We start from the raw sequence: 23,695 nt of genomic DNA on the forward strand, positions 1-23,695 counted from the left end.
AGAGTTTTAATATGAAACTGATTAAAAGTACTTCTCCAAAAAAGTAATCAAAAGTATTTGATTACTTTGTTATCCAGCCTGAGTATATGTTCTAATAGTTATTCTGAAAACTATTCACAGAAATGGGTTAAATTTTCTGGTGAAATGCTCACTAATACAGTATTCTTGCAAAGGACATGAAGATGACCTTCTTGCTAAAGAACTGGACTCAATCTTAGGACATAGGAAGAGGGCTCTATTCCCTGCTCAACCACACGCTTCTCATGTGATACTGAGCAAGTCACTCTTGGCTGGCTTTGCAAATGTGCTCAGCAGCTGCTTCTTATGATCAGATTACCAAAGTGCTGAAATCTTTTGAAAATCTGGCTATTTATTTTGTTGCTGAATAGGATCAGAGATCTTTTGAAATCTGGCCCCAGTTGGGGTGCTGTGCTCTTTTGAAAAGCTAGCCCTAAATCTGTATATGCCTCAATTTCTCTATTAGCATTATCAGCGCTGTTCGGCTTCATCAAGAGGATGAGAAACAGCTGGCATACACAGCAATTCAAATTTGAAAGGGGATACATAAATGTAGAGTTGTTCTGATAGTTACAGAAATATCACATGTACTTTAAAAAAGCAAGGAAAAACCAGCTCCTGATCTTTCCTAAACTTCTACGCAGTTGTGGTTTTCTATAAATTGTAAAGTGAGATAAAGTTGACAATATCATTCTGCTTGCTGTATGCAATGGTTGGGAATTCTCTGTATGCGTAAAAATGTGAACAAAAATATTCCTCCATCTTCTTTTTATGAATATGCATTTAATGACTTTCCAGATGATGAAATAAGACATGGAATTTTGTACTTAAATGTGGCACCACCCCATGCAAAGCAAAGCAAAAACAGTTTTTATATAATACAAATAGAATGCAGAGTGACAACACATGCATGCTTGTGCAGATGCACTGGGCTAACTGTGTAAAAATTATAGGGACTGACATGCTCAAGCACTGAAATTAAGGTAAACGTTTTGTAACAGCTCCAATTATGAAGATGACTGTAGCACAACTGGAGTTAAGTAGTTTATTAGGGATTTGCTTTTCTTTCCTTCCTTAGAAACAGGAATCACAGTATGACTAATTTAAATGGATTTAAAAAGAAAAATATTCATCTTGGCTTGAAAGCCAGCAAACAAACAAAAAACATGTTTCTTAAAGGAGCTGAATATTGTATAGCCTCACCTAAGTTCCCAGTGGTATGGAGATTCCTATTTTGCTCAGCCTCAGAGAGATGTAGAGGCTTACATGTTCTCTAAATTGTAAGCTCTCTATGAAGGGTGTTCTTTAATTACAGACAGCTAATGAAAACAGTTTTTACTGATCTCTCTAATGTCCTGGGAAAGTCTTTACTATGGATTCATTGTATTCTACTTTATATCCCTGATTGAAATGGGAGACCACAAGAGCATAGGGATTTGGTGGAAACTCGATTTCCTTCCTCCATCTTCAAAGAGAAGAGCTGCAGAAATTAGGCTGCGTTGATATTGTGGTCAAGCATTGGTTAGACTGTGGTTATATTTGCATTTTATATAGATATAAAATAACTGCACTTTGGTTTTGAAATTCTACCTTGAATACCGAAATCTTGCTCTGTTAACCACAGGTATCTGACACAGCTATTACACAAAAATTAAGAGTTATTATTAAATCCATCTACTTTAAACTTCATTTCCACAGCTCCATTATTTATGCCAAATATTTAGACAGTCACTTTAGAAAATACTAATAAATATATAATTGTAAGCATATGAGATGTAAAACCAGATTTGCTCCTTCCATTAGAAATAGTTTTTCTTTCATTTGAGACAAAATATTTGAGTCATAACTGTTGACCTGTAACGTGGCATGATGTAACTCTGGTAAAAAAAAATGAGTAAATAAAAATTTAAATAGCTTATTCATAAGCAAAACATCTTTTTTTTGCATGTGTGTGTGCATGTTTAAGGACTGCTACATTCATTATCAGGTGGTTAATCTATTTATTCTTCTTTTTATACAGATGCATTTATTATCACCCTCTAAGATCTCAATGAAATCTAAAGAAAGAATTAACTTCTCTGGAAGTATGTGGTAGGAGTTCAGACGACCCAGAAATCCAGTAAACTACATTAATAAAAGAAAGGTATTGCTAAACTTTATTGAAGTTAGCAGGACTTTAAGCATGTTCTTACATTCTTTGCTCAGCTGAGGAGATTCAGGTATGATGCCTATACTGAAACGTTTAAATCCAACCATAAGATCCAATTCTTCAACCACTTACAAAATAGATCACTACAATATAACCTTTACAGAGACTCTGTTCAAACCATTCTTCACAGCAAAGTCACTTGTCTTCTGTTCAAAATAGGACAAATGAAAAGACAAAGAACACTTTTGTCATATAACCCTACAGATAGCAACAGCCTTTTTTCATTTTACATATCAAAACTACAGCAATGATTATTTTTTGTCTGTTTCTGATTAGTATAAGCAAAAAGCAGAACAAGCATTTTTGGCACACCAGATTTATTGCACATCTGTAATTGGCTAACCCCATCATGTGCATTATTTGAAAAAGTTATGTAGACTGTACATATTATTTAAGATATTCATGCTTCTAAAAAAGACCACCTGGAGTTAACCCATGCAACATAAAACATGAACGTAAAATCATATGGAAACATTTTATTAAGGGTTTTGGAAAAGCAGACTGTTGTGGTATCAACCTTTACACAAATTTCTTCTGGATGAGTAATTAACTCTCCTTAACAATACACATGATTATAAAATGAAATCAAGAAATTAACTTGTTTTTAAATTGAAAGTTCTCCCTGTCTTATTTTACTATAATCACCAAAGTTGCAACCCATGCAACTGTCAATAAAATTCTCCTCCTGATGTATTTTCAGTCCATTGCTGAAGGCCATGCTCTTGTGAAAACCCACTCAGCCCATACTGTCAATATTCCCAGCCATGAATTAGAATTAAAATACTATCTTTTCACTAGAATGAGAAAATTACATGAATTTTGAATGATAGAGTGGATGACTGTCCATAGACATGCATATTGAAGGATGGCAGACTGAAGCAGTTATTTTTTATTATTATTTTCTTCTGGTGGGTTTTCATGAGTTTTTCATTACCAAGACTGCACTCAGAATTGAAGAACTGTAGCTGCACACACAGTGATAATTGAAGGAATACAAAATGGAAGAGTCAACACCGAAACTGAAAAGAGGAAATAATAACTGGCCAAGAAAAATAAACTGAATAAATTGTAAATTTAAAAATAAATTAATTGTATTAAAAGAACAAAGAAAATGCAAAAATGGCCAAACCAGTGTAGAAGAAGAGAAAACAGAAGATGAATTGTAGTACAATAGAATGGAAATAAAATAGCAGCTTCAAGTAAGAGAAAAAAACATTAACGTCACCTGTTCTATTTTCTTGCTCATAAAAACAATTACTGTTTGGTTGTTTTGCTATTTAATTGTTAAGTTGTAAGGTGGAGTTCTAGCAATAAACAACTCTTCCAGGCACTGACATCTGATTGACAACATTTTAGAAAGAGCATTAATTTGTTACCAGCAGTAAATGTTTTGCGTCTCCACACAAGTGATGGATAGAACTTTTTATGACACAAATAAAGCACCATCAGAAACTAAATCATTCTATCATTTCTGCTAGCTCTTCAAGTATCAGGTAGGTTCTTTTTTCCTCATTAAAAAAAAAAAACCTGAAAAGTGCTTTTCACATTATTCCTGTTCTGCATCACAAGAAAACCAAAACATTTCCAAGTCTTGTAAAAAAAATTAACTACAAAGCAACTACAAAGCAACAGCCACTATCCTGGATTTAGGATAGTCAGTATGAAAATGACTAGTATGATTATAAGACTAAAGAACAATTTATTTTTCTATTTCGTTGTACTGGAGAAAAAAAAAAATGTTTGATTTACTAAGTTGCACAGATCATTGTCAATGATCTTTTGATCAAACATCATTGTAATTTGCAAATTTTAAATCAGCAGCCATATTTACTGTCAGATTATTGCTGATCATGTCCAGAGCAGTTTCTGAAGAAATCCACAGAAGCTCCTTTGTTAATAATACCTTTCTTTTAGATCTGCTTTCCAAGATCAGTTATAACTGATCAGTTAATGGCAAGGTGTGATCTGCCAATATAATATTCCACTATTTTAAAACTAAAGTCTTATGAACCAGTAAATTAAATGCCTTAAAAATATTTAAGTATAGACTGTATATCTTTGTTAATTGAGTAGCAACCTCAGAGAATTAGGCTTTGTTTTACAAAAACTACTTTTCACTTATCCATGTTTATTGAAAAAAATATAATTTTACCCTTACCTTTTCCTTAATTTCCCCAGTAGTATGTCTATAACTGATGACAGACTAATCTTCATTTACCCATGTCTCTCCACTGGTACCTTCAGAACTCATGTCATTCCAGTTTTTCTTTTTAAACTTTTCCCCTTGCAATCTTATCTATCTACAACTTCCATGACATGAAAGAGATGCATTTAAAATTAATTTAGTGGGACAAATATATTTTCAGGGTTTTTAGAGCCCTTTGATATAAGTTATCCCAGGTCATTTGATTTATTCAAGATTAGCTCTACTGGATGCCACCAACTGTTTTTCAGTTAACGAACAGTTTTGTACAGTACTGACAAAGGGTATAGTATGAACTGTTTATCATCTGATTTTGTTTCCAATCCGTTAGGACATTTATCTGTCTTGGAAATGTGGTACTTCAAGATGAGTTGTCCACAAAGATTCCTTGTAATAACATGGGAATAATGGCCTATGGGATAGGCCATGTTTTGCACAGCAGTGTGCATTGGGATTGCAGGGACTAAGCTATAAACAAAGGTACATTTTCCACTGCTGCTCATGTTATTAGCAAAATTTTCTACGTTGGAATCTCCATTGGTAAAAAATAAAATAAAATAAAATAAAAAATGTCAGGATGTCAGAACTGTATGAGCATAGAGCATATCTAAAAAAAAAATATATTACCATGTATCTATGATAAAGAACTATCAAGCCCAAGGAGATCTGAATATTTTCAGTTGTTTTACTGATATGCTGGGCAATGGAGCCCCCATTCATTTTTCATGTTTCCTCTTTTCTTTGTCAACTTTCTGCACCTTAGATATTCCAATTTATCTTAATTGCTATATATTCCCCTTTTATTCCCAAAGTTTTACATAAATACACATAGATGTGTTTATTATTGCATTCACTTTCATTCTGAAAAATTATGCCATTTTATAATTTTCAGGTGCCTAGAAAACCATCACTTCATGTTTTTCCTGTGAGAGTTCTAGTAAACTTCTATTCTAATTTCTCTATCTAAATTTTTCCTCACAATCAATTTCACATATAAGTTACGCCATTAGATAATTAGTCCCTCCAAAGCACTGAGTATATTGGTTGGCACCCTACTCCATTTGCAGAGATTGAAAGCAATCAGGTCATGATCACTTGTCACTAGGCAACCACAAAGTCCGAGTCCAGTATTCAATTCATCTTATCTATCACAATGAGATTCAAACAGAGCTACCTCATTTTGGGTTCCATATCTTTCATACTAGAAAACCATCAATAATTCTCACAAAGAACGTTATCTTTTTACTGCTGACTGCCTGAAATTTCCAGCACTCACTTTCTACATTTAAACATCACCTAATAGACTTTTTCTTTAATCTTTGTAATAGGCGATTAAACAACTTACCACAACCGCACTACCTCTATGACCAAATAAACAGGTTTAGAATGGGTAGATAATACATTTAAAATCAGTGTTTGATACTTCTACACAGCCAAAGCACTGTATAGCAGCTTTTGCACCAAGAGGAATCAGATTTTCCTATCAATAAGAAAAATGCCTGCAAGATATGGAGTAATAAATTACAACACTATCAAGGATTCTCCAGCACAAGAGCAGAAGTTCCATGTGAAGCTGGACAGCCAGATTTAGAGGCCCTTTTCACGACAAACAATATTGCCAAATCATGTGTTAAAATATATTTGCTGTGCCATCTGAATGATCTTTTCCCGTCTGACAGTGAAAAACAGCGTCTCAGACCAAAAACGTTGAGGTAGAAAGTTTATTTCTTCACCTCTATGGATAGTTTCCCTGAGAAGGAAGTGCATGGCAGCTCAGAAAGGAAGGTGATCTCAGAGGAAAGTTTATCAGTTTGTGAGGTTTAGCAGCAGAAGGCTTGTACTGTCTTGCCTCTCCTACCCAGGAGACAACATTTAAAATGTAAGAGGTGACGAGATAATATTACTTAATATTATATATTACTTATGATTACTCACAATAAGATGATTCAGAAGGGAACTATTTATTTACCTCTTAAAAATGTGTACTTATCTAGCATAAAAAGTATTATAAAAAGTTATTTAAATTAATGAAGGTAATCCTACTTTACATTTGGGATAACTAGTACCATGCTTTCCAACTATTATTATTGCTTATTTTCTTTCCCAGAGAATTCAAAGCACTGGACTCAACCCCAAGTTCCACAGTATGATAAAACAAAGTTCATTTTTAACCTGTACTTTTATACTTTGTTTGCACTGATAACTGACCCTTTGAAAAGCATGATAGTTTGAAGGAAACGTGCAACTTTTTTTTTTTTTTTTAAAGTATGTGTGTTCTTCTGGTGATTGTCAAAAGATTTTTCATTTTCTCACCAATGCAGAGTTGAAGTGACACTGAATGCTTTATTACAGGTAACACTTCAGAGTCATATTTAGTTATAAGACAAGAGCAATATAGAAAAATACTTTAGTCCTCCACAAACTTTTGACAACATCTGATTTCTTTTCATATGCCAACGTATTAATTTCAGAACACAGATGTGTAAAGCTACTTGATTTCAGACCATGTAATGCTAAAAGAAGAGATAGCTAAAGTAAAAGTGACATGCCAGTCAGCATTGTTTACTGAAGTCCTTTTCACTCCTCACCTACAATCTCATTCACCTCATCTTCTCTCAAGACAGAAGATAAGCAAGATTATCTTACACAGGTAAAATAATTTTTGGCTTAAACAAAATAAAGCACAATAAAACCATTTAAAACTTGAGATTGCAGATAACCTCTTAATTACTTTTTTTCATTCAAAGAAAAGACACCTAAATTTGTCTCACACACTCTTAGTTTCCATTGTCATATTCTTCAGCAGGGAATTATACTCATGGCCCTGCACAAACAATTGCATTTCCAAAGCCAAAAACAACCACAGTTTACTAAAAAAAAGAATAAAAGTCATTATAGCAAGTTTCCAAAAGGGTTTACAGAATTAGGCAGAGACTACTGCATTGACTGCTGCTTCAAAAGAAACAGAAATGGCAAGTGCTAACAACTGTGTTCAAGACGAAGAGTCAGGAGCCTTCCTTTTACAGTGATGGTGATCCCAATTTAGTACTAGGGTCCAAAGCTCACCCAGAAAGGAGTTACATGGTATGACTTCACTTCAGCCACAGACATTCCACACATCACAGAACATAACAGCACCTTACACTTCCTTCTCTCCCTTTCTTTCTTGACTTGGAAAAAAAATATATATAGCTTGGTGAAAACAAATCACATAGTGGAAAAGAATATAAAAATATAAGGTCAGGTAATCAAAACACATGGGAGGCCTTCAAGTGACATGCCACCTAAGACACCACTACTGTCTGAACACACAGAAAGTGCTATAAGAATTCTTCCATTCTCAGATCAGAGTTTTCAGCAGAGTCACTCAGTGAAAAAACAAAAAGCTTAGTATTTCATTTACTTTTCTCCTCAGAATATTTCCCTTAAACACTGGGAGTCAAAAAAAGACTTCAGGAGGGTTGGAAACAAGAGAAATAGTACTGTTATTCATAACATACTGTATGTACTATGCAAAGAATAACAATTTTATTCTTACTGACTCTAAATAACTTTTGGATATTTTCTGCCCTATAGGAATTATGTCCTGATCTTTAAGAACTTTAATCTTTAAACTCATCTGCTGCAAATTGTGTATTTGTTTACAAGGTCTAATACTTCCTACATATAGAAGGCCTTAGACAATGCACCCAAAAAATTGACTGAAGTCTGCTGATGGAAGATTTATCCATTTTTAGCAAATGTCAAATCATTGGCTATTGCTTTTAAGATTAATAAAAGATATAATGGTTTCTAGATAGCCTCTAAATAAAGATTACTATGAATGGAGAAATGATTTACCAATAGTCACCACAATGAGATTTCTTTAAAGGTTACAATCATCAGTTATTTAGCTGAAACACTGCTGAGAATGCCTGGTCATTTCTTGAATAATGCATCATGTTCGTTTTAGATTTGATCTGTATTATAACAATACGGATATTTCTTAAATAGTGGAGAAAACTATCTGTTACTTCCCAATTGCTCAAGATATTTCCATGAAGTAATTGACTCTGAAAATATTATATGAAGTCACCTGAGTGTTCATTTGCAAACAAAACTTGTAGTGATCAGTACACAATAGGCATAAGAGAACCTACTCATCAGCCTTTATAGACTTTTAAGAAAAGCTGTGATAAATACAGGGCAGAGTAAAGGACCTTCCTGAAATACTCAATTAAAATGATTAAATTGCTGTACAGTACTGGGGAACAAATTTAAAACTAGGCTTTGAAATTTAATTATTAACATAAGCAGACCATCACATTGCAGGGGGATGGGGGGAGTAACACAGGGGAGTAGTTGCCTATGCAGCATAAGTACCTCTCATATAATTTTCCAAATACCTTTGAGTTTATTCAGGAGATTGCTTGGACTTGCACAAGTTATAACATCCAGTGTTTCATTGTAGAATTATCAGCTGTACTTCATATGAAGCTGCAAGCTCTTTACATGAGCTTATCAATATGAACTTCTTTAAGGTCAGCAAAAAGCAACCTTAATAAACAAAAATTAATTTCTTTTGATGTCATTTCACAAATGTTTGATCAGAATGTGTAAACAGGTTTACTGTGTAAAGAGAACTGGTGAAGTAATAAAGCATACCTGTACTGTACAGTTAAGCCTGCTTACAGTGAGTTCTTATACAATGGAATTATTATTACTAATTATTTCACTAAACTGACAAAAAATAAAATCCTAATCAGCTTTAAAAAAAATCTACTCAAATAGAACAAAAGTTAAAAATCCTTCTTTATCCCCCCCACAGCCCTCATGCCTAGAAAAATGGGACCCATGTCATCAACGGATAGAGAGACGTTAACTGTTTACCTAGCTTTTTTATACAGAAAAACATGTTAATCTAGACCAGACTACTTATGCTTTTATCTAAGAATATATTTTATCTAAGAATAAGGTTTTATTCTCCTTTTAAAGTATTTCCTTCATTACAATCCTTGCCCAAAAGGAAGCTTCAGTATTCATAAATATATTCTTATTCCACAAGAGGATAATGAAAAACAGATCCCAGATACTTTTAAAACATACACAGAGACCTGCAAACATCAGACTTTCTGTAACACAGGGCAGCTTGTAGAAGCTCTGTGTGTCAGTTAGGTACAGGAATTTGGGAAGGAATTATTTATTTTTACAGACCGATCATAGATCCTACAGCAAGGAGTCTACTTCATACTCTTCTTGAAGCATTGTTTAATTACCTGACAGCAGAGTTTCATCCTGAAAACATTGGGAAGATTTGCATATTATATCAGAAGCCTGATGAACCATGTTGTACTTGTGCTCTGAATGATGTAATTATTACCTTTTTTCTTCATGAAGATTATATATGGCATGGCAGATAATATAAATGAAATATATGAAGTGACGCAAATATGTCCAGCTACTAAATCATCAGCCTCAAAGTCCTTTGGTTGTTGCCCTCCATGTCTACTGCCCTCCATCCACTGAAAATTATAACTTTGCTTAACTAATCTTGCTTCCTTTAAATAGAAGAGCAAGTAAAAGCTCTTTGCATTGACAGTACCAGTAACCCTTCATGGACAGTTGTAGTTTAATAAGGTTCTCTCACACTAATTTAAAATACTTATTAGACAGCAAGATCACACTCTTCTATATACATAGCATGAATAAAAAACTACACAAAACATTGTTTATCCAAGTTCCTAGAAGCACTAGTCAGCACCAACATGCATACAGCCTCTAAAAACAAATATCTGATTTTTCTATTAACAGACTTCTATGGCAACTCATGTCTAAAACATTTGTGGCCCAACAGCTTGTTTAAGCATGAAAAGAGGGTATTTAATATTGAAAATAGCATATTTTGGCTGAAGTCTTGATACATGCCTACAGGCTCAAAAGTCAAAAATAATTTCTGTACATGTTTAAAGATGATGAATAAAATCCTGGTCTCTGATCTGAAGATTTAAAAATTTGGATGTGATGTTCGTGAACTGGGAGACATGATTCTGCCTTTAAGTTTTAGTGACAGAATTAAGAGATTGAGTTCTCAAATCAAGGAATAACACCATGTTCCTCTCAAATGCATTATTTTATAGAATATTAGAACAGGAAAAGTAACGCAATCATTGCTAAATAACTTTGAATTATTTAATCTTTTACCCAGAACGCTTACAGCTGTAATACTTATATCAACAGGTTTGTTGTTAAATAAAAATAAATAAAATAAGAGGTTCATTTCACCTTCACATGGTGTCTTTCTCATGCAGACCTCAGATTTCCACATTTGTATCCCTTTAAAGGATTTGATATGCAGGGAAAGAAGAAAGGATGATGGTAAAAATTTCAATTTAGAGGTTACTAAAGGCTGCCATGTTTGATACAATACAACGTATTTACAGCATACCTTTTACTGATGTATTAGGTGGAGGTCCTTCCATTCTCAAGTTCCATGGAGGATCGCCTTGATTAGCAAAGTCCCTCATTTTCAGATAGCTAATTGTAAGTCGGATGATGGATGCCTTGTCAAGCTGGCTGGTAATGGCTGCAGGCAGCGGCAACAACTTTGCCAACTCATAGAATTCAAAATTCTCCTTTCCCCGGCGAGATCGAGCAGCATCTCGGGACTTTTCCTTCCTCAAAGCTTGTAAACTGAAGAAAATAAACAAAGTAGGGCATTCATCAATATTAGTTTTCTGTCACATTTAACCAATTTGCTTTTCCATTGCTGGTCTTCTATACAAATAACATTTTCAAAATGTTGTTGTGTATGGATGTACAGAATTCAGGATATATTTAATGGTACTCCAGTCTTTGAATAATTAAAACTAATGATAGTACTTGAGTTTTGGTTGTAGACACGCTATGTAATGACTTAACTCATTTCAACAGCTTCTTCGGCTATCCTTCCTTTTTCTGATGCCAGTCACAAGAAAGAATTCCCAAGAACACAAGGTTTATCTACACAGATCCCATTGCTGCTGCTGACCCACTGCAACCCATTTTTGTCTACATGTGTACCAGATTGTGACTCTGGTGGGAAAGGATGCTAGAAACAGATGTCTGAAGTGATTGCCACCTCTGACAGGGGTTGCAGTGCAGGCAGCCAAGATGACCAAACAGGTTGTAAAGTAGCTTCTGAGTCACATAAGTTTACAGAAGTCTGGTATTATAGTGTAAATCTGCTGGGATTTCAGGAAGTTATTCTTTATGAGCTGTTCAGCTGTCTTTTTGTGGGAACAGTAACCTTTGTCAGAGGTGTGAGAAAGCAGTTAATAGTTATGTGCTTCATGTTTCTGATTGTAATTAACTACCACATATGTCAGACTCCTAGACAACTTTTTGATCAGAAAAGACCTTCTGCCTTATGCTAAGGAGGTGGAAATGCAGAGACATTCATTTATTCCTGTTTTACCAATGTATCTCTTGCTACCACCCGTATGCAAGCCCTAAAAGTAACAGTTTTTATTCCTGGGTTATTTAATTGGCATATAACTGCTGAACATGCATTGGATCATCAAGACTTTTCCTGAAACTCAAAGTAAACTCAAAATTCAGTTTGTTTCAATACATGATAACACTACTTTACAAGGGAAAAGAAACTTTTCGTTTGAGGCAGACAGAAATGTACAATACACTTCCCAGAAGACCTGGAGTCTACATGCTGATGTTGGTGTCTGCCAATCACTGCATAAGGTAAGTAGAAACATTTCTAGTCTCTCACAAAGACTATTTTTACTGTCTCATTTGATTCCTTGTTAGTTTGATAAAGTTACAAACACAAATCCATTAAGTAGGCACTGGTTTACAACAGAACTAAAATTCAATTAGTTTACAATGAAACAGCAAACACTGTGCTCTAGCTTCTACAATTGTCACTGAAACCTTGGATTTCATCAATGCACAACAAACAAAAAACATGACAGCATGAGGTAGATCAGTAGAACTTAGGCATGTAAATCTAATACCATGATTCTGAGACTTCTATTTACCCATTTTTTTCTAAAATAGACATGATTTAAACTACAAAGATTCTCTTATTTTAATATTCTTATCCACTTGCATTTTTATGACTGCCTCTACCCAAGATAGACCTCAGACTTGAAAGGGCAAATCAGCTAGGCCCTTAAAACACAAATGAAATCCCTCCCTCACACTGCCCTGAGAAAGATTAACAACTCATATTCCCTACACAATTGCATTTAAAAAGACAGCCTAAGACAGCACAGATGGTAAGAGATCAGGATACCAGGAGGAAATGCCACCTCCTTAGCCACAGGCAAAGATGTTCTATTGAATCCCATAGAAAGGTACCTGCTTGTCTTCATGAAGTACCAGCAGCTACATTCAGGTTTTGAAGTTAATTTCTAGGAGACAAATAATACTTCAGTGTTTTTGGAGATGCACTTGTCCAATTCTGAATTTTAACTATCTACCATCATAGATGTTAAAAATCCCTCAAGAAGGGCATTAAATATAGCCAGAATAAATATTTTACATATATACAGAAGCCTAGAAACTGCAGCTCTGTGAGGTGTGAACCATCCAATTAATTTCAGATACCCTATACAAATTAAATACACTACTAACGTAAGAGAGATGCAGGCACATATCTCTGCTCAGTATCTTGCAAGTGAAAACTTATATTCAGGGTACAAGTGATGACAGTTACTCATCTGTCATCACATTTTATTCTCCAGAAGCCAAGTCTAAAGACCCCAAATTCCCTGATCAATTTGAGGAGTCCAGAAGAGTTAAGATTCTAGATCTATTCTGAAAGTCTTCACCAAGAGCATTCGCTCCATACCATCCTTACACAGCACCTAATTATACCTCTGTACATGAAGGGGACTTTTTAGAGATCCTTGGTAAAACATGTCAGAAACATTGAAGATCTCAGCAATTTCTGAAATTAAAGGGTATTAGAAATTAAAAGGTGATAGATTATTCCTTAGCAACACCAAAACCTGAATCCACATTTTACAAGTGCTATATAAGGTTCGGGAGATTACTGAAACTGAATAACAAAGTGTAACTTATATAAACTTTTGACGCATTACTGGATTGTTAACAGTTTTGCAATAGAAGCCTGCAAGCTGAAGAGTAAGGCTACCTGTGTAAGTACACAGCATACTTTGAAAGCCACTTGTGTATGTTAAAACTAGTAGAATTAAATAAACTCCCAAAGTACAAATAATGGGGAGTCAATATAATACATGCACAAAAACAACCCCTGAGAAACATTAATATCAGTAACATGTTTTTCCTCCTGGCCGTTTGGTATGTTGTTGTTCGTGGAAGCTCCACCAAGACAGTCAAGTCAAGGAGTTCATAACTCTTGGTATCAGTGCATTATGCTAAGTTTAGAAACAATGTCTGGCAAAACACACATATAAATCTTAATTTCTATACTATGCAATTCTACCAGAGAAACACTCGTAGCTTGGTTGCTGGGGTTATGCTGATACAATGGGTCCTTAATTTGGGAGTAGCAATTTCCTCAGCAGGAGGCAGGAAATCATTAGATATACCCTAACCATCTCTGGCACCTGTGATTTTGATAGGCAACATCAGCTTCATCATAAGATGCTCTTAACAGAGGAAAGTGCTGGCACTGAAAATACCAAGAAGATGCAATAAGAGAGGGATATGCAGCTCACAGCAAAAAGCTCTGGTGTTGACACAGAGGGAAAACACATCTTGGGCCTCATCACATGACACTGAGATTAGAGGTGGTTCTGGTAACATAAATGAACTTGCTAGAGTACCAGGGTGCAGACACTTAGAAATTCCTGCAGGCCCTTTTACTAATAAGAATTAGTAAGTGAGAGAAACTTTACCTATGTTTATTACGTAGATTTCACATTCAGAAAACATCCAGAATACAAGTATTGCACATGTCTTACACAAGGAGTAGTAAGTAGACCTTATCTAAATAAGGTCTCCCAACAGACAAGCAAATCTACATAAACTATCCACACTGCCAACAAGAAAATAACGAAGTGTGAAATATACCCAAGGGACACAAAGATTGCTCCCTTCTTGCTGTCTGTGGAGAAGGGGAAAGAGCTCAGATAATTGGAGAGTGCATCCCTGCACAATATCGAAGGATGATGTCATCATACAATGGTAAAAATTCATGCATTCCCCCTAAGAACATACTTGTATAAGAATTTCCATAGAGTCCACTCAAGAAGACAGGTTTCCAGCTGCTAGGCTTCTTGATAATTATTAGATGCAATACCATATAAACAGAATATTTAATGACCAGAAAACTAATGCTATTTTGGATAGAAGGTTTCTACTCTGTGTGTGTGTATGTGTATATATATATATACACATATATACATATATATATATATGTATATTTCCTTCTAGGACTTTTCTAGATGGACTGATATAAAGAGGATCTGCTTTTACAGATGAAAGGGTACAATAAATAATACTGTATAATTTTAAAATGTTCTACACAACATTTCTAAAGTAAGTTTTCTATTGAAGACATGATAATATGGTGTTGCATAAAAGTTTTATTGGTACTCATAACTCACTTATGATTTCATTGTGCTTGTGGTCATTCCAAGCTTAACCTGCTTCCTATTTTATTTCACATCATTTTTATACATCTTATATTCATAAGCCTACATATGCATCCATATCTATGTGCACACCCCCAACCTCCACATCTCACAGATCACTCACAGATCATCTGTCAACTGAAAGATAGGACAAGGCCAGCTCCTAATTTCTGTAGCATATAATGACAATTAAATATTACAAGATATCAACAGATCAACAGATGCACTGACCTACATTAGCAAGGATTTTTTAGCATATCAATACCTTGCCTATGTGGTAAAAATCAGTGAAATAATTTAATTCCATGAGTTTGCATTTTGAATGAAAACAAGGCACTGGTTACGGTTACAGATAAATATGTCTATCTGCAACTGCAAAATGCAGTTTGGAAGCAGTAGGCTTGCCCATAGTAGAAAAACACTTGGAGATGTCGGTCTCCTCCCAGCTCAGGGTTTTACAGTGCCCAAGCTGAACCTGACATAAATGGAGATTGGACTGGGGACAACAGCCATAAAACAAGGTTTGAGGGACAGGCAGCTGAGATACAGCTAGAATGGTTGAAGCCAACAGACAGCTTGTCCATACTGCGCCGTCACTGCTTTTGCTTGTTGTCACTAACTACAAGCAGAAAGGTACTACACAAAGGATAGGCAGTATTTTTGCAGTTCTCTTGTATTTCTATAGTTCTATTGAAATCCTCCTTGATTTCAGGAGAAGCTTTACAAGTGCAAAAGTATACCAGAATACAGCGCTTCTTGAAGTACTAAACATCATACTTGTTAATTCAGCTGTTATCGACCACTAGCGAATTTCTTAAGCCTCTAACAACAATATGGATTAGCAGCAGCAAAACCAGATACAGTACAACAATAATACTTAGCAATATCTAATAATGCTTATAACAAGCTTTATAGACAATGAAGCAGTATGTCTATGTAGTTTCATAATAGTATAGTCATTCAAATTCAAGGATCAAAAGGTCCACTATAAACATTCTCCAACTCTCCAAAGGCCTTTGTCGGATGCATGTTATATCCATTTCATAGAAAAGAAATCAGATCTGTGGAAACGATGTGCAACATTAGATCACACAATGTGTCTTTTGCAAAAAAAAAAAAAAAAAAAAAAAAAAAAAAAGGATAAACAGGACAAACCCAGCTTTATATTGCTTCTAATCTCTAGAAATAGTTTCAGTCATGTATATCCTTCTGTGTACAATGTTCCCCAAAATAAAGAATAAAAGAATATTTACTTGTTATTGCATCTAGTTGTGGTATTACATAAGGAAATAAAATTAGCTGTTCCTGAGCCCATAGTTGTGCATTTGTGCAATTCTGTGAGATACACTGGAAACATCCTTTTGTTCTTACCTTGCACAGTGTTAATGTTATTAGTGTCATACTTCAGATATTTTTATATCTAAAATAATTTAGTTCTGCTCCCTTTTTTATTTTTAAACATAGCTAAGTCTTTGCTCTATTTATATCGATACTCGTGATTCATAGTAACCAAGTATGGCAATTTAACTAATAGGAATGTTTGTACATTGACCTATCACAGAAATAATATATATCACCTGTTCCCTCACTTCACCACGTACTTGACAAGAACCTTTTCTTAAATTTCAAGCTTACCAATACAAACAAGAATGACAGTTGAGCCCATTTATTGGGACAGTTACACTGAAAATCTGACTTTTACTGCCTGAGCAATTCATTCAGATATCATCTAAGTCCCCCTATAGATGCTCACCCATTGGCTATTTTCTGGGCTATAATAATCTGTTTTCATCAGATGAATGATATTTCGTTGATATAACAGGATATAGAACTCAGTATGAGAAATTGCAGGAATAGAACGGCATCAGTATCAAAATGACAAAATTATTTGGGATATCTGACTGCTAATGTAGCTGTTCTTATGCTTTATCTTTTTTTTTTTTTTTTTTTTGGGGGGGGGGGGGGGGGGTTATAGTGATGTCTTAGAAACAGTGTTTGACCCCTGTGAATATTCACCTGAACAGCAGTAAACATTTTCGGAATCTAAAGAAAAGATTTAGACTGGAGTAAAGATGGAGAAAGTACAGCAGAGTAGCCTGCACTACGTAATCGCACATAACGCAGTTGAGAAGTCCAGTCTAGCAAGTCAAGCATCAGCATTAGTGGTTGCAGGAGCCTAAGGTCTTTTATTGTCAATTTTTTTTTTTTTTATTGTTCTCTTTTTCTAAATGTTATGCTCTAAAGAGCTCACAAATATGCATGAAACTGAATATTTTTTCAGCACAGAAGCTACAAGTGAGTACAGAAGAGTGAAGGAAAAAAGCTAAATGTTCCTGCAGATGTGAATTAAGAAAAAAAGTTATCTTCAATTTTATAATACTGACTCAATTAGTTCTGAAAAACTGATGCTGAAAATATGTTAATATGTTTTCCTGTAATTTCTACACAGTATTTGCTATCTTTCTGGATTTTATTCTTAGACAACTTCTCAATTTGATGGTTTTCTTTCTTCCTTTTTTTTTTTTTCTCCCTACTGTTCTATTCACAGACTTTTCACACAGATTTTTTCCTGAACTCAGAGTACAAGAATTTCAAGACTTATAAAAAACAGTTACACTGTTTAAAAGAGAAGAGTACTTTTGTGAGGGCAAAACCTCCAAAAAAGGAGGAAGGAGGAGAATCAAAGCCACATTAAATTTTACCTTCTTCTTTCTGTTTTTTAAAGCACATCTGAGAAGTCAGACAGGCAGATTTTTATGGATTTTTCCACTTGTTTGCTTAGGAGATCTGAACATTGCTCAGTCTCACTATTTATCAATTAATCTAGCATGCAGCCTCAAAGGAAAAAGGTCGACCTGTATTAAAAATTCATCCATCAAAAATTCATCAAAGACTTCAGCATTTTAACTCATGAACCTTTGAACACCTGCATACTTGTCAGATCTGTGGTCATAGTTAGCTGGAATCTATAGTTACTACAGTATCTATACTTGCTCTGACATGAGCTGCATGAGGAGGCTTTCAGGTGAAAGTGCAGTACATAATCTAGTGAGCCACACTGCTTTCTCAAACTGCTCTTTTCATCAAACAAGGGATATCTGACATCTGACTAAGTACAAAGTCAGTCAAATCAGACCCTTTGAATGAGCAAACACTTTTCAGGGGAATTCATTTTTTCCACACCATAAACATCACCATTCTTACATGGCAAAAAGTTTGCTAAAAATGTAAATGAAACCATTATCTGACATTATCATCAATGGCATACTGCACAAATTAGAGCCATTTAATGTTGTCCAAGAAAAATCAATGATTTCAGAAGACTTTCTTTAATGTGCGAAGAAAGCTGTATAGTATATGCTGGAAGTTAAAGCTGGAACCTTCAAGTTCAAGGTAAAAACTCTGCTGCTTAACTAATGCACTGCTCATAGCTGTCATCATTAATTTATGTTAGCCTCTGTAAACATCAAGAGTATAATAGGCCAATTTCACAACTAAATATAGATGCACATTTTGCCCTTATATAAATGGCAGATTGCTGCTGTAGATCATCACTGCAGCAACACGTCAGTAAAGATGCACTGTTTGATGGTCTGATGCTCACACAATATATAAAACCAGTTGTAATGGTTGTTTGGAAGCAAAGTGTAACATAGCAGCAAAATTTCATTTGTTCCACAAACTCAGGATATATTAAGCTTGGCTGACAAAGACTGTTTGATGTGCTAAATCAGTTTGACCTTCATTTTTGCTTTATATTTCTCATTTAACACATGAAATGACCATTATTTTTTCACTATAAGAAAATATCACAGAACTGGTTTCTATTAAAAAGGCTCCTTTCCTTGTAGGTGGCAAAAAAATACATTTTCCAAATGTGTTTTAACAATTATTCTAAAATAATGTGCAACTTATGAAAAATAATACCTATATTAACCCAAGCTTTTTATAATATCAGTGAGACAAAGTTGTTTTGTAGGGGTTATGGTTAGATAAAAGATGTTTCTTTTATTTTATTTTCAGTATGTAAAACCGGTTCAAAGAAATGTATCTTTTTTTTTTTTTTTTTCAAGAAAAGGTTTATGTATGTTTGAATTAAAAAAACATTCAATTTAATGATTATCTTCAATAAGCATCTTTGTTACATTTCAATATCAGGATTTACTTCCAATGTGATTCATTAGAACACAATAATAGGAACCTGGCAGCTTTGAGGATTACAAAACTCACCATGCTGCACAATGTTCTAAAAATGTACACTCACATAGCAACAATTAAGTGAGCTGTAACACACCAGTTAAAACCCAAACTCCACAACCACAACACTTTGATCTTTTTTTTCTTATGTTGAACTAAGCAATTGCCAGCCTTATGATAATAGAGAAACTCCAGTTTTATCAAGCAATTTTGCAGCGCCCAATAAACAGTACTTTACCTTGGAGCAACTTGTACATTTCACACCTTAAATTTCTATTTACCAAATCAGCTAATCACTTCACAATTGAACTTCTCAGAACAAAAAATTATCAATTAAAGTGGTTGAAACTCCTGCAAATTATCATTTAGGAATGAAGTAATTGCTTTCATCAGGGCAGAAAAGCCCGCCAGAACAGAAATGTCACTTCAGATTAGTGTTCTCACTCCTGAAGCTATGGATGACACAGCTGATATAAGACTAAATGCCAAGACCAATCAATTGCTTTTGTGGCTCTGTTCTGAGCTGCTGTAAAAGGGGCCATTTTCTAGGATCTACTCTTCATTATAGTAAATGCTATCTCCTTGGTAACATAATTCCATTTCTCATAAATTCCGTCTGAGAGCATTGTCCTAACAATGGATGTTTGTGGAAAAGAATGCTGTTGGTTTAATGCAAAGAAATTAAGTGTGAACGGCTGTCAAAGTACTATAGTTTACTTGTTCTTAAACAGAAATTGAAGTCTTTACATTAAAAAAAAAAAAAAGAATACTTTGGCGGAAATGAATGTTCTGAACAAGTGTAATATATTGCATTTGGAAGTGTTGTGCTTCTGATTGAGAGCATAGACTCTTTTTTTGTATACATATGTTCTGTCTATAGTGGACACGCTAGTTCCTAGCGCACATTTGTCAGTTTAAGAGAAAGTAGATAAACACTCCACTTATTTCACAGCAGTGCAGTTAGGAAATGTGAAACTGCTGAAGAAAACATGGTCTCATTATCATATGACATGCTATTTGTTAGCAGACTCATCTGTGTATAAAGGCCGCCTTTGAACTGAGCCCTTACTGGAAATATCTGTATTTCAATTTGTATTGTTCAGCTTCCTAAAATACTAAGAATCTGAGTTATGGTCTCCAATTAAAAGGATATCTAAGAAGCTAATTTGGTGGAACAGCAGCAATTTCCTGCACTGCTCTCCTCATGACTGAAGTTTAGAAACAAATTCAAGATTACAGATTTTCATTCAAAACAGGATGAAAAGTATTCCTCCCTCAATGAGCATAAGCAATTCCAATTAACAATAACAAGAGTTATGTGACAGGAGAATATATTACCAAATATGTAAAGAAGCAATTTATTCAGCATTAAGATGAAAATTGCAATTTTGCTATGGTATTTCAATGGGTAACCAAAGAAAGATCACAGGTATGCTCTTACCAGGATTATGAATGTAGCCCTGAATGCTAGCAATCTCACAGATATATGAAAAACAGCACCTATTACATGATGTGAGGAAGACAAGAGGACAGTAGAGACAGAATGTTACACAGCACATCTACCTGCCTGAATTAAAAGCAGTACTTTTAATTGTAAAACTGGATAGCTCTAGCCCAGGTTCTCCAAATATGCTATCTCACATACCATATTAAACATGCTATAGTGCACATTGCAATTTAAATATGAGCTTTATACTTTGCACTAAGTAGCAGTTACTTCATGAATAAGTCACTCTAGGAAATGAATAAACATACAAATTTCCAGTTTTACTCCTTTAGTAATTATAGTGAGTATGAACTTTAAGGAGGAGAACTCCAGGTTATGAGGTTTTGATTTGGTTCTGAATTAATGTTTTAAAGACTGAGTAAACATCTGTTATTTTCCTCAGCTACATCAGAACTATTGCAGAGAATTTTTTTTTTCTGGAACTCTAGAACTCTCCTATCAGCATAGAAACATTAGTATATCAGTATAGAACATTATCAGTATATCAGTATAGAAACATTAGTTTCTATAGCATTGTCCTGGGTCTGTCCCCTCCCAGCTCTTACTGCACCCCCAGCCTGCCTGTTGGCAGGACAGAGCAAGAAGCTGAGATGTCCTTGGCTTGGTATAAGCACTGCTCTGCAACAATTAAAACATCGGGGTGTTATCAGCACTCTTCTCATCCTAAGCCAAAACATAGCATTCTACCAGCTACTAGGAAGAAAATTAACTCTGTTCTAACTGAAACCAGGACAAGCATTATTTTACCAGTGGTAGCTCCAGTATAAAAACCTGTACTTTTTTTGTTGTTGTTTTTTTTTTTTTTTATGGCATAAACTGTATTATCATAGGTAGTTTGTCTATACCATGAAGTTCTTCTACTGCCAAAAGGCCTAAGAGCAAAATATTGCATTCAGACATCCCATGTTTGCTCTTCCACAGATGACCTAAATAGGGATTTTGTTAGAGTTGGCTGTGCTCTCTGTATCTATCCACTCCAATTTAGTTCCCAGAGCCAGGAAAAAAAAAGGCAAGAATTCTAACCTCTCTCTTTCAATGCTGTCAAATAAATAATCCCTAGGTAGTGTGTTCTCAATTACTGTAACATCGAGACCCATTCTAAAGAAAATAACATGCTTTATTTCCCTACATACTCTTATAATGATCTTCATCATTTCATAATTCCCTCCTTCCCATCCAAAAGTTATGCTTATGCTGATGGATATGCTGAAGATATCCAAGTTGTAGTTTCAAACCCCTGCTAATGGGAGTATTAACAAGACCTCTTATGAAGAAGCTTTCAAGGGAAATAGAATGCACTGACACCGAAATCCAGAGGAGCTACTACATTTTGCAGACATAGAACTGAGCAATCTTAAAACTGACAATACAGCTTCAACACAATAGACCCAATGATGAACCACATGGCCAAAATCACCTCTGAGTGCTAACATTTTTTTCTACCTGGTACTCAATCAACCTAGTTTAAAAGTCCTTCCAAAAAGTCCATCTACAAAAATAAAAATAAAAAAAATAAATAAATAGAAGCAACCACTACTCTGGGCTGGTGTATAGATACACCCACTGAGTAATCTGAGCAGTGTGTGTTCAGATTTGAATGCTTTGCCTTTGCAGTCTTAGGAAGACCCTGCTGCCTGTGCAAGTCTCCAGAAGCTCATCAGTGGATTTATTGAAGCTTATTTTTCCAGCAGCATGAGTTCCACTCTGAGGTGTTGCATTAGCCGTAGAACCATTGCCTCAGTAGAGTATGAATGAGCTCCAAGGCCTTTTACTTCAAGGCTTCTGGCAAGAACACCAAACAGTTTAGTGTCAATTAATTTCAGTAGCGCACAAGGCAGCAAGGCTTTCGCAAGTAGATGTCTCTTTCATAAACACAACTAGTAAAACAAATTATATTACTTCCTATATATTCCAAGACAGGCTACAATCTCCATGGAGTTCCCTTGCAGAAGGGACTATATTTACTTTTTGTTTATCCCTCTGGGAGAAGTGGCAGCTCTGTAACTATCCAGTAAACACCAGTGAAAAGCTTAAACTGGGCTGGGGAGGAGAACAAGCCACAAAACATTAATTCAAACAGGAGGAAAAAAAAAAAAAAAAGCCCTCAATTTTCAATCCAGTCACCTGTTTTTTTTCCAAGTCTAAACTGATAGCTTAGACAACAGCAGTAGGTTACAGCAGGATATGCAGTTTTTAGAAACAGAAACAGATAAATGTGTACGTTTGGCCATAGAATGAAGACTTAGAAAAAAATCCATAATTCTTCCATAAATCAGAATTAACATTCATTTTCCTAGGCTGGCTTCCCACATCCTACTTTCATCTTAATGGAATTATGTTTTACTTACATCTCCTTATTTCCTAAGGAACTTGAAAGACTTGCCAAATACTGCAGAATCTTACAATCAATTTAGCAAGAGGGAACCATTCCCCAAAACGTAAGCAGAATGTCAAGGCAACCATATGGAAATGTGTGTGTTTCCACCAGCACACAGCTGGCATTATAATTTACAGGTTACTAGAGGAAAAAAAAAAAGCCTAATGAACCAACATGTTATAGGGTACAGTGCTCCAAAAGTCTCTCCTCAGCTCTCATCACAAACTTCCAGTTTTCATTAGAGGTAAAAAGACAGTTAAAAAATTGGTGGAGCTCACAGATTCACACTAAATAATGTTCATGACCTCAAATTCTTCCAATTGTACAAAATATACTAGTGATCCTCAAAAGCTTAAAAAAAAAAAAGTCCACATTGTCCTCTTACTTCCATTTCACCTTCATTCATAATAAATAAATAAATAGAAAAAACTATATAAGGGTTAAAATGCTTAGTCCCCCCCCCCAAAGCAATGTTTCATATTTAACATTTTATAAAACAAACCCACTGCCTGCATCATCATGTCTCAGTGCATTAGTAGCACTGCATAAGTGTAACAAGTTAATAGAAATTCTTTCTACTCTCACTCTG

At 34.9% G+C, this 23,695-nt stretch overlaps 1 protein-coding gene across 6 annotated transcripts in view; it reads right to left on the reverse strand.

The window, feature by feature from the left end:
* NPAS3 (neuronal PAS domain protein 3) overlaps positions 1–23,695 on the reverse strand; it is a gene marked incomplete at both ends in the record, with an annotated part of 620,600 nt that overhangs the window by 425,758 nt on the left and 171,147 nt on the right. For 4 of the 6 annotated variants that reach the window (XM_084286994.1, XM_084286993.1, XM_084286992.1 and 1 more), the window contains one exon: positions 10,855–11,099. In XM_084286994.1, coding sequence (XP_084143120.1) covers positions 10,855–11,099 — 245 coding nt within the window. Of the gene's footprint in view, positions 1–10,691; positions 10,743–10,854; positions 11,100–23,695 lie in introns of all 6 variants that reach the window. The other 2 variants (XM_084286991.1, XM_084286990.1) reach the window with 1 other exon arrangement.

This window comes from Netta rufina (assembly GCF_964035555.1).
Source record: "Netta rufina genome assembly, chromosome: 5".
Classification (NCBI taxonomy): Eukaryota; Metazoa; Chordata; class Aves; order Anseriformes; family Anatidae; genus Netta; species Netta rufina.